At 40.4% G+C, this 12,262-nt stretch overlaps 1 protein-coding gene across 8 annotated transcripts in view; it reads left to right on the plus strand.

The window, feature by feature from the left end:
* Positions 1 to 12,262, plus strand: part of ADGB (androglobin) — a 118,340-nt gene that overhangs the window by 51,816 nt on the left and 54,262 nt on the right. For all 8 annotated transcript variants that reach the window (XM_084777483.1, XM_084777489.1, XM_084777484.1 and 5 more), the window contains 3 exons: positions 3,956 to 4,050; positions 7,544 to 7,718; positions 8,576 to 8,666. In XM_084777483.1, the coding sequence (XP_084633609.1) occupies positions 3,956 to 4,050; positions 7,544 to 7,718; positions 8,576 to 8,666 (361 nt within the window). The remainder of the gene's footprint in view (positions 1 to 3,955; positions 4,051 to 7,543; positions 7,719 to 8,575; positions 8,667 to 12,262) is intronic.

A 12,262-nucleotide genomic window follows, 5' to 3' on the forward strand; every position in this document is an offset into this window, starting at 1 on the left:
ATCAAGCTAAGAAATTATAAGCCTACTAGAAAAATTCTTCTGCTGTTAAACTTTGCATCATATTCTGGAATTACAAATAACTTCTGGTGGAAAGTGACCTGAAAAGCCTTCTGGTCAACCTGTTCTTCAGCTATTGCTACAGAGAATAGTAGATAATAAAGAATTAAAAGCATCCTTTCACACTCACTTCTCACATTTTACACCACTCAACAATGCATCTTAGATACATTTATTAACCTAACTTAAATTTAGTTTTCTTACCTGAAAGAAATGGTGCCATACAATTTATTTCACAGACTTGTATGAGAACTGACTCATGTAATATACTTAAGGCAGCGCTTAACACATAGGAAACAGTCAATGGAGTTAGCCTCTCCAACAAACTGAATATCACAACTGAGGACAGATTTATAACCTTCAACAACATTCCAGGGCTTTCTAGTCATTTTGTAATAATTGGGTGTTCATCTACTGTAAATCAATGTTTCCGGCTGACCTGGTTCTATATTAAGACAGTACAGTTTAACAGAGGATGAACCAGTGACAAAAGGATGTTTAAGTAATTGTACATACTTTATGGCAGAGCTTTCTGGTATGTGCTTATAGGAAGCACAAAGAGCTTCATTCCATGTGAAATGAAACATCTAAATCATAACAACATGGCTAAAGCCTCTAGGAAGAAGACACTTAAAATTAAGATGGCAGTTTTTATCAAGGAGGAGACTCACAATACATACTCAGAAATATTTTAAGCCCATTTTAGAAGTTAGGATTTTGAATGTCATCTCTTCATATGAAAGTGAGTCTCTTCCCCACCCCCTTATATTAGCCTATTATTAAACATGCTGGAATGTAGGGCTGTTTCAATATCTGGAAAGTTAGATACTGAAATCATAGTTTCTGTCGTGAGTTGTGAATAAATGATACTATAGGATTCTTGGAGTCAAGTATCTACCTTCAGGGTGTTCCAAAGGTGCTTGGGTTCATATCTAACGAAACAAGAAGGCAGCGCAGAGTTCTAACTTAGTAAAATAAAATAGCATACTAACAAAGATAATGGCTGCCTGTTGAATATCTGAGCCTCATTATAAATAATTCTTACTGTTTGTAGATAACAGGCACTTTCAGATTTTTTTGAAAATTATTAACTTCCTCTCTTTTCTCAGACACTTAGTCTGTGATAGGAGGAACATGGAGAGGTCAGGGTCATCTCAGGATACACAGCAGGTTTCAGGCCAGCCTCAGCTTCTCCTGTCACAAACCACAAAAAGAAAGAAAGAAAGAAAGAAAGAAAGAAAGAAAGAAAGAAAGAAAGAAAGAAAGAAAGAAAGAAAGAAAAGGAAGAAAAAAATTGTTTCAGGAAGGACTACAGAAGAGATGGGGCATAATTTAGGCCCTAATACTTTTATATATAAAGACCTTAATATCAAAACTTAGGAGGAAGTTAATATAATGGATGATTTTATGTCTCTACTGGGTCATGTGGTACTCAGAAATCTGGGCAAGCATTGGGTGAAGATGCCTTCTGGATGATATTAATATTCAGATCGGTAGGCAGAGTGAAGCAGCTCAGAGTGTCTCCTGTGAACAGACTCCATCCAAACAGGTAAACACTGGATATGAAAAGGCTCACCTTCTCCCATCTGAGTGCCTATAGACTCAGACCAAAACACTGACCTGCCTTGGGACTGGAGTCTGTTCACCTTGCCCAGCTGACTGACTTACCTTCAGACTGGGTGATAATTACATGAAACAACTCCTCACTTTCACTCCAGTTCCATCTTGGTTCTGTTTCTCGAGTGGGACAGGATCGATGTAGATGTTGCTATGATGATTCAATGTGCTGGTATAACACACACTGAAAAATAGGGGCATGAATTTGGAACTGAGTGATGATATAGGCGCTCAGAAGAGTTTGAGATACACACTTGCAAAAGCCTGAATGTCTCTGAATAGCTGGTTGGTAAGAATTACATATATGAGAGGCCATGGGTAGCCATTGTAGTTGGATACAAGGAAGGGTTGACTGGAAACTGGAGGAAAGGCAGTTCTTGTTGTCAATTGGGAAGGAGGTGGTCAGACTGTTCTACTGTTTTGTAGAAGCAAAAAAACTGTGAGCAGTAGTAACACTGGGTATTTACCTGAGGTGGTTTCTCAGCACAGTTTTGGGCATGACGGCTAACTTTCTTACTTTGAGTATTAAAATATGAGAGAAGGGAGGTGAATGGAAGGAATTGTAAGCCAGAAAACAATAAAAACTTGAATATTAGAGACACTTTCAGACTAACCTTATCTTAAAACAAGAAAGCTTGTAAATGAGTGTCAAGGGTGTGGTTAAAAGCACTCATCAGGAAATTACCCACAATGGAGCTAATCAGTCAAGTTCACAAAGACTAGGGAGAGGAACAGTGTTATCCACACAGAGGCCATTTTAGAGTGCATACAGATAGGATGATGGAAGGCTGTTGGTCTGTAACTCCACAGGATAGGACCATAGAGCTGCTTGTCTGTGCGTGGGAATATGCAGGTAAGTCCCCAAGGCCATTCAGAGGCAATCAGAACTGCAGCGCATCTGATCCCCGGGGAAGCAAGGCTGTTTTCAGTTGATCTGTAGATGGTAGGCTGTGCTCCTTGCTTTTAGTAACTCATATTACTCATGCAAAAGGCCAGATGGGCCTCTTTGCAAGGGCTCTTTATAAAGGAAACCATGAGAAAATGTTCTTACAGTCAGGAACCGTGGCACGCACCTGTAATCCCAGCACTCAGGGAGTCAGAGGCAGGCAAATCTCTGTGAATTTGAGGCCAGCCTGGTCTACAAAGTGAGTCCAGGATGGCCAAGGCTGCACAGAGAAACCCTGTCTCTAAAAACTAAAATCGAAAGCAAAATAAAACCAACCAAACAACAACAAAATGTTCTCACAATTTCTCTGGACAAAGCCAATATGGTAGGACTGCCACTAAAGGCTGACGGAGAACAGTGGCTGAGAATCCAGCCCCAAAAGAATTATTCCCAAGCCTAAGATTCAGTGGAACTGACTTTGCTAAGCTTTTGTGACGACAGGGGTGCCTACCCCTGTCCTATGCTCTTCTCTCCATTCTATTTTGGAGTCACATTTCTTGTCCAATGCCACAGGCTCATAGCTATATAAGAACTTTAGGAGAAATTTTCATTTCTCTTTATAGCTGAATAAGTGTTCATTGTTCCATGTTAAGAGACAAACATAAGAAAAGTTTTGCCTTCGACGAGTCATGTGATAAGTCTCTGTGGAGGTGAGCTAGGTATTTCAGTGAAACTTTGCACTTGGGATTCATGCTAACTCACTTAACGCTCTTGGTGCTCTTATCCTGGGCCAAGAGGAAGTGGGGTATGTAGATGATATAGTTTATGGAGGAGCAGAACTTCTTGGAAGAGATTCTCTCTCTCTCTCTCTCTCTCTCTCTCTCTCTCTCTCTCTCTCTCTCTCTCTCTCTCTCTCTCTCTCTGTCTGTCTCTCCCTCCCTCCAAGCTTTATTTATTTATTACGTATTCTGTATCTTTAGACCAGAAGAGGGCACCAAATCTCACTATAGATTTGAGCCACATGTGAGCCACCATGTGTTTGCTGAGAATTGAACTCAGGACCTTTGGAAGAGCAGCCAGTGCTCTTAACCTCTGAGCCATCTCTCCAGCCCCGATTGTTTCTCTCTTAATTGAGATTTTGAAGCCCTGACCTCGACTGTGTTTTTGAAGATTCTTTTAGGGTGATAGTTCAGGTTAAATCATTATAAAAAGAGGAAAAGATGCCAGATATAGTCTACATTTTCTTATTTTCTTTATTATTTATGTCTCTTTCTCCTTCCCTTGTGCTTGCCTCCCCCTTGTTTTCATACCTCCCATAAGTAGTCCACAGTGAGCAAAAACTGTCTCATTTCACATTGACGAGAATGCTCATGGTCCAATGTGTTTGTTTTCCAGGTTCCTCGGCAACACAGTCCCCTCACATGGTTGTATATGCCACCTTTACACCACTCTATTTGTTTGAAAGCAAGATCTTTACATTAGAGAAGATGGTAAGAATTCAAAACCAAGAGATACAATATCCTTATCTGTAGTGGCCGGGAGAGCGGGGGGGGGGGGGGGGGAGGCGCGGGGATGGGGAGGTACATGTTACTTGACTTAAACTAAGGAGCTGCAACATGCAAAATTACCTCAGTTGTTCATAGTACTATCTAAGTATATAAAGGTAAAATATAATCACATTTTATTTTAAGATATTTTCTATTATATATGAAAGAAAAGATAGAGAATCCCTTCTGCTTGCTGGATGTCCCACATCTTTCCTGCCTTGGCCATAAGCCACAGGTTTTTAAACTGATGGATGTTGCATACATACAAAGCACAAGAGATCCCTTCTGCAGAAGTATATCACTAATGTTACAGCCCAAAGAGTGTTAAAATCAGCACATCATGACAGCTTGCATTTAGTAAAGTAGCAATGGAGAAAACATAAGAATAGAAGAAAATGTCTGCAATCTAGTAACCCTCCTCCAGTACACTTTGGGTTTTAGAAAAATAAGCTTCTCCCACCTGCCAGCTCTGGCCCATTCTTGTAGAGAATTTGAAATAGAATCGGGGAAGGAGTAAAGGGGTCTTGGAAATCAAGATTTCTAGCATAAGTTTTTTGCATGAACCATTCAACAGACATTATTAAGTACGGATTTAATCTTGCAAATGTTACTCTAAATCCATCTTTACCTTTAATTCTTGTTTAAGGATGCCTGAGACACTTCAGGAGAGTTTTTTTTTTTTAACAATAAAATTTTAACCAGAATTTGTAATATTACTTACTTAATTCATAAGCATTACATAATACATTGAAAATAAAGTCTGAGAGCTTTTTTCATTTTAGAATTTATCATGCTAAATCAGGCCACTACTTTGATAGATTAGTCATTATGGCACAGAATTAATACTGTGTTTTTCAACCAACACTCTATATTTTCACAATACTTTGTTTCATTTATTTTGTAATGTTGTACGGTTCAAAAAGAAGTTATTTTTTTATTAAAGCATTAAAGCTGAGAGAGAGAGAGAGAGAGAGAGAGAGAGAGAGAGAGAGAAGACAAACAGACAAAGACAGACAGATTGTGTCTCAAGATTATCCTTTGTAAAATGTCTAGAATTTATCCCGCTTAAAAGGTATTATTTTCGATAATACTAATGTGTAACCCTAGCAGCAATGCTCCTTTAAGACATGTTATTTTGAGGCATCCTCTTATTAATAGCCTTAAATTGTCCCCTGAGTTTCCAGTTGATTATTCTCAAGAGGTGACCTGATTTCATCATGGCTTCTAACACCTAATAAAATAAAGGTTGTAGGGAAAAACTTACTCTCTAGATGTTCTAGGGTTGTGTATTTTTAAAGCTACTCTATGAATTACAAAAATTTCTGAATGTTTTTTAGTAAATTGGTAAGAGTCTGCAAGGAAAAAAGTAAAAAACAGTTTCTCTCTAAGGCTACTTTTAAAACTCAGAGTATCACTTTTCTCTTATATTTGAATTATTATTATATCATTATTATAGAAACCAATTATGTAATTCCTTGAGAGACTAACTTCAGTGTGGTTGGTATTACTTAACTAAATAAATGCTAGTTATTAAATTTGCTATTACTAAAATTATATCATTTTGATATTATCTTTAAAATTGTTTATTAAATTCATTTCTTAAATGTAAAGCAACCTGTAGATCAATTTAGCGTTCTCTCTCTCTCTCTCTCTCTCTCTCTCTCTCTCTCTCTCTCTCCTCTTTCTTTTTCTATAACATATTTCCGGCAGCAGTTAGAAATAATAGTCTGACATATTTCAACCAGCTTAACAAAAGGACTAGTTCCCAGGGCAGCTTCTAGCCCCACTGTCAATGCCTCCATTGTCCCCAATGATGGGGACTTCCTGAGGAAAAACCCACTATTGAAAGATTACAATCTGGGTATATTCCAAGGAGTGGGATAGCTGGGTCTTGAGGAAGCCCTATTCCCATTTTTCTGAGAAAACGCCAGATAGCTTTCCAAAGTGGTTGTACTAGTTTGCATTCCCACCAGCAGTGAAGGAGTGTTCCTCTCTCTCCACATCCTCGCCAACATGTGGTGTCATTTGAGTTTTTGATCTTAGCCATTCTGATGGGTGTAAGATGGAATCTCAGTGTCGTTTTGATTTGCATTTCTCTGATGCCTAACGAGGATGAGCATTTCTTTAAGTGTTTCTCAGCCATTTGATATTCCTCTGTTGAGAATTCTCTGTTTAGTTCTAAGCCCCATTTTGCAATTGGGTTGTTTAGGGACATATGCTCAACCATGTTCATAGCTGCTTTATACACAATAGCCAGAACATGGAAACAGCCTAAGTGTCCCTCAGTAGAAGAATGGACTAAGAAACTATGGTACATTTACACTATGGAGTATTACTCAGCTATTAAAAACGAGGAATTCCCGAAATTTGTGGACAAATGGATTGACCTAGAAATTATCATAATGAGTGAGTTCACCCAGAAGCAAAAAGAGACAAACGGTATATACTCACTTATATCAAAACACTAGTCCAAGGGATACGTCCCATGAAAAACCTTACTTACCAAGAAAGTGGGTCAGAGGAGAGGACATCCTATTGAGACTTTAGGCGAGAGTAGCATGGAAGAATGGGGAAATAACAGGACCCACAGGGTCCTGGAAACCTACAAGAAGAACTTTATGACAGGCAGATCTGGGTCCTGGGGTCCTCCTCAAACTAAAGCACCAGCCAAGGAGAAATAGGCAGTAAACTTCGAACCCGTACCAAGACCTAGCCGACGAACACGATATTCTCCACTGTTGAGTGGAGAGTGAGATCTGATTCTCACGTGAACTCTGGTGCCCCTTTTCTGACCATGTCCCCTGGATGGGGAGGCCTGGTGGCACTCAGAAGAAGGATAGCAAGTTACCAAGAAGAGACTCAATAATCTTAGAGTATACATAGGGGGAAGAAGTCTCCCTCAATCACAGACATAGGGGAGGGGAGAAGGGGGGAAGTGGGAGGGAGGGAGGAATGGGAGGAAACAGGGGAAGGGCTAACAATCAAGATGTAATATGAATAAATTAATTAAAAAAAAAAAAAAAAAAAAGAAAGATTACAATCTGTCATAGATAAGGCCACCTCTTGCCACCATACAAAACCTAAAAACATTTAAAACCTTTAAAAACTCTTAAGTACCAATTGCTGGAGGGTTTTTTTTTTTCATTTTTGGATGATAAGAATTGGTTTTACAGCTTCAACAGAGAAAACTGCGGCCTACAAACTTTTATATTCTCATTGGAACTTAAACTTGAGAATGACCTAATTTCTTCCTTTTCAATAAGCAAACAGGGTCTCAGGAAAACTCAAAGATACAAAGAAATATAAATAGTAGTGGCATTTCTGTTAAAGGGTTAGAAACATAAGGCCTCCTTCTTTTTTTCTATATTGGCAAAACCGTTGTTTTAAATACACACGGCAGTGAAGATTCATTTTGATCCCTCTCTTCATCTCTTAGGCAAATTCTGCGGAGAAACTTAGGGAATATGGGCTTTCTCACCTCTGTAGCCATCCTGTGCTGGTGACCAGAAGTAGGTCATGTCCCCTTGTGCCACCCCCCACATCTCCTCCCTTACCTCCCTGGAAACTCATTCGCCAAAAAAAGGAAACAGTCATAACAGACGAAGCTCAAGGTATGCGCCCTGTTGTCTTACAGTCTAATTTACACTTCTCTCAGGGCTGGCCAGGCTCTTCCACGGAAAATGGTATGTGCTGAGGTAAACCATGCAGACTTGCACCTAAAGCCGCTAGACTCCTACATCCAAATTATGTAGTTAAAAAGTCAAATATGCACACTGTACTTTAGACTGGTGAGTTGAGCTTATCATACAGTTCTCTTCTTTTTATTGGGTTTAATATGTAAGGTACAAACAGGAACAGAAACGAGAAGTGACTTTCGCTCTGACGCACAGTGCAGAATGAGCAGAGGAGCTTTGCTGTCCTGTCTCAGCCCTGTTTCTTTTCCAGTTCCACTTCAGGTTCATCGTGGCAATGTGTGTATTTCTCCTTGGGAGTTTCTTACTTCTAAGCCAGCTTAGTGCTGCTGCATACCCAACAGTCCGCGCTCAGCCCACTGTTTCTTTGCTATCCACGGTACCCCCCCATTTCTTCTCCCACTCTGGTCTCTCTGAACCAGTTCACACTCCTTTGCATGTCCTAAACAGCTGTGCTGAGAGGTTACCTGATGGACACTGTTTTTCTTTAAAGACTTCTAAAGAACGTCATCCTTGTACTTAAAGCAGCAGCAAATGCAAAGGTTTGTCAAGCCTCACCATTTGGGATCATTGTTCCACGCACAGGCTTAAGAAAACGTGGCTAAGGACAAAGCTAATGTTGGCAAACCCCTTAAACTGTTTCAACTAACTGAAATGTCTCTGTTCATTCCTGCTTGTCTCCATTGAAATCCCCGGGTAAAACATGTCCTCTAACCGGCACTGCCTTAGAATCTGAAGGATTCTGGAAGTGTGCATCACACTTCCCGACTTTTCAGATGCTGCACCGAAGAAGCCCGAGCAGTTCCTTGAGATTTCAAGTCCATTTTTGAATTATAGAATGACTCCATTTACAATTCCAACAGAAACGTAAGTACACGATTCTCTCGCCAGTGCCCCTTGTTCACGCCGCATCTGTGATGCATGTGGTTAAAAACCATGCTGAATGGGAAGAGTGGTTGAAGAACATTCAAGCCAAATCCACGTGTGCAACTGGGGTGGGTGTTTTGTTTGTTTGTTTGGCTGGTTGGTTTTGTTTTGTTTTGTTGTTGTTTCATTGTGGTTTTTTGTTTGGTTGGTTTTGTTTTTGTTTTTCGAGACAGGGTTTCTCTGTGTAGCCTCAGCTGTCCTGTACTCACTTTGTAGGCTAACCTGGCCGCGAACTCACAGAGATCCATCTGCCTCTGCCTCCCTGAGTGCTGGGATTACTGGTATGTGTCACAGCGCCTGGCTCTCACAACCTGTTAAAGGTCTTGTAGACCATGATTACAACATTTTATTTATTCTCAAATATTTTTGTTTATATTTTTATGTATGTGTATTATAGGCTACATTTTTGATATTCCTCCTAAATGAAATGCTGAATTTCTAGCCCCTGGATGGCTGAGTTTGTTAGGAATGGTTTTTAAAAGTATAATTGAGTTATATAGGGCTCTAGTCTGATAACATCTGTCTGTGGGGGAGATTCCAAGAGCTCTTAGTCTTGATGATAAACAAGCTGTATGGATGCACAGTGGCTGCCAGCAGAAGTCTTATTTACACAAGGAAGCAAAAGTGTGCCTGGCCGAGGACCTCACGGAAGTTGTGGTTATCTGCATAGGATAAAACCAGTCAAAAACCTCACTGTGGGTAAGAGAGGTTCATCAGGCCCCATTGCTAGCTGGAAGAGCTATTGGCAGTTGATGACTGAGGGGTGGGGTCGGGGTGAGACAGTTCTTTCTTTACTGGTGTGAACTCTGTTAGGTCGCCTATGTGGATGGCCTCAGTGCCCTGCATATGGGCAGCAATTATCGCATTCAGTGGGTTCTTAGGGAGGAGGAGGAAGAGAAGGACATGGATTGTGAGGGAGAGCTTTCTAGGTGTGGTTGGAGGAGGGGGGGGTAGCGACAAATATGACCAAAATGCATTCCATGCATGTGTGAAATTTCCCCAAAATAATACATTTAAGTGTGCAGGCTGGGAAGCAACATGGCTGACCTCAGGTGGCGTTTTTGTGGGTTATTGCATGTTAATGGAGGGATGTTTCCAGAGTGGAGCTACTAAATTATCTTTCTGTTTGATATCAATTAGAACTTGAGGTTTCACTAGTCCAAGTCATATGCAGCTGGTGGTCAAAGGCAGGCTATGTATACAGTGGGATCTATTTTCCCTTAAGTGTGCCTTTTTTGGCCCAGGAGCATCAGTAAGACAGTCACAGTGGTCATTTATAGAGCTAGGTTTCTGGAATGCACGTGCCCTAGGGGTTTGTAGATAAAAGTGCTTTTGAAGTTCTGGGAGAATATTCTGTGATCAGGATAGCTCCTTCTTCGGACCGAACAAGAGGACTTAACAGTGGATCTCATGAGTAATAAAACAGCGGAGGTAGTATAGTGAGGGGACTGTCCCCTGACTCCACATGCCTTGCCTTGAAAACCTTTTCTCACTCATTACTCACAAAATAGTAGGACACAAAAATAACCCAGCAACGTTTTAACACTGACAGCCTTCTCGTTGTGTCCAGTCACACCATATTTGCACTGACATAGTATTGAAAATCACTTACGTATTCCGTGAAATTAGAGCTTTCTCTACACTTACCTCTCCTTTATGGTTCAGTACCAAAGTCATCTTTAACAGCAATGTAGGCATTTTTATAAAGTTCCAGATTGGTGTCTCCAGTTCAAGGTTGTTATTGCAGCAACAACCCATTTCCGGGCATCTATTCTGTCTGAGTTCGGAGTGTGTAAACGAAACATCATAAGAGCGTGGGTTGTAAATATCAAGAATATACCTCTGTCCTGGAAGCCAGGAAGTCCTAGATCAAGATGCCAGTTCATCTAATGTGTGGCAAGGACCCATTTGCTTACAGAACCCCCTCCCCCTTTTTCTGCTGCTGCACGTGCTGGAAGTGATACCCAGGCTCCCCAGTCCCTGAGCAAAAGTCTCACTTATAAGAACTTTGCTAGTTTGCATTCCCACCAGCAATGAAGGAGTGTTCCTCTCTCCCCACATCCTCGCCAGCATGTGGTGTCGCTTGAATTTTTGATCTTAGCCATTCTGATGGGTGTAAGATGGAATCTCAGAGTTGTTTTGATTTGCATTTCCCTGATGACTAAGGAGGTTGAGCATTTCTTTAAGTGTTTCTCAGCCATTTGATATTCCTCTGTTGAGAATTCTCTGTTTAGTTCCATGCCCCATTTCTCAATTGGGTTATTTGGTATGGTGGTATTTAATTTCTTGAGTTCCTTATATATTTTGGATATTAGACCTTTGTCAGACTTAGGGTTGGTGAAGATCTTTTCCCAGTCTGTAGACTGTCGCTTTGTTCTCTTTACAGTGTCTCCTGCCTTACAGAAGCTTCTCAGCCTCATGAGGTCCCATTTATTAATTGTTGACATTAATGTCTGGGCTGTTGGTGTTCTGTTCAGGAAGTTGTCTCCTGTGCCAATATGTTCCAAGCTCTTTCCCATTTTTTCTTCTAAGTGACTTAGTGTCTCTGGTTTTATGTTGAGGTCTTTAATCCACTTGGATTTGAGTTTTGTACAAGGTGACAAATATGGGTCCAGTTGCATTTTTTTACACATAGACATCCAGTTAGACCAGCACCATTTGTTGAAGATGCTATCCCTTTTCCATCGAATGGATTTAGCTTCTTTGTCAAAAATCAAATGACCATATGTGTGTGGATTCATATCTGGGTCTTCGATTCGATTCCACTGATCAACCAGCCTGTTGCTGTGCCAGTACCATGCTGTTTTAATTACTATTGCTTTATAGTACAGTTTGAGATCAGGTATGGAGACTCCTCCAGAGCACCTTTTATTGTACAAGATTGTTTTAGCTATTCTGGGTTTTTTGTTTTTCCATATGAAGTTCAGAATAGAACTTTCAATGTCCTTAAAAAATTGTGTAGGTATTTTGATAGGGATTGCATTGAATCTGTAGATTGCTTTTGGTAGGATGGCCATTTTTATTATGTTAATTCTCCCTATCCATGAGCAAGGTAGATCCTTCCATCTTCTCATGTCATCTTCAATCTCTTTCTTTAGGGTTTTGAAATTTTTTTCAAACAGGTCCTTCACTTGCTTAGTTAGAGTAACTCCTAAGTACTTTATATTGCTTGTAGCTAATGTGAAGGGTGTAGTTTTCCTAATTTCTTCCTCTGCAAGCTTGTCATTTGTGTATAGGAAGGCTATGTGTCCTAATAGCTTCCCCAGAGCCTCAGGGTTTAGGTCCAATGCAGGAACTGGACCTCGAAGGCCCACACACTAACAGCATGGCATTCCCTGCCCTTTGTGGGGCCATGTGCCCTGCTCTTCCTGAAGGGCACAACCCATGAAGCTATGAAAACTTCCAAGTATCTGACTATTTCTATACCTTTCTTATGGTTATATTTCTAGATATGTGGAAGAATATTGTGAAGTTTATTTTCCATTCTGTCTGCACTTTTTTTGTGTAGATTATAGGTTTTGTGCCAATCTGTAAAA

This window comes from Acomys minous, assembly GCF_964271855.1.
Source record: "Acomys minous genome assembly, chromosome: 3".
Lineage (NCBI taxonomy): Eukaryota > Metazoa > Chordata > Mammalia > Rodentia > Muridae > Acomys > Acomys minous.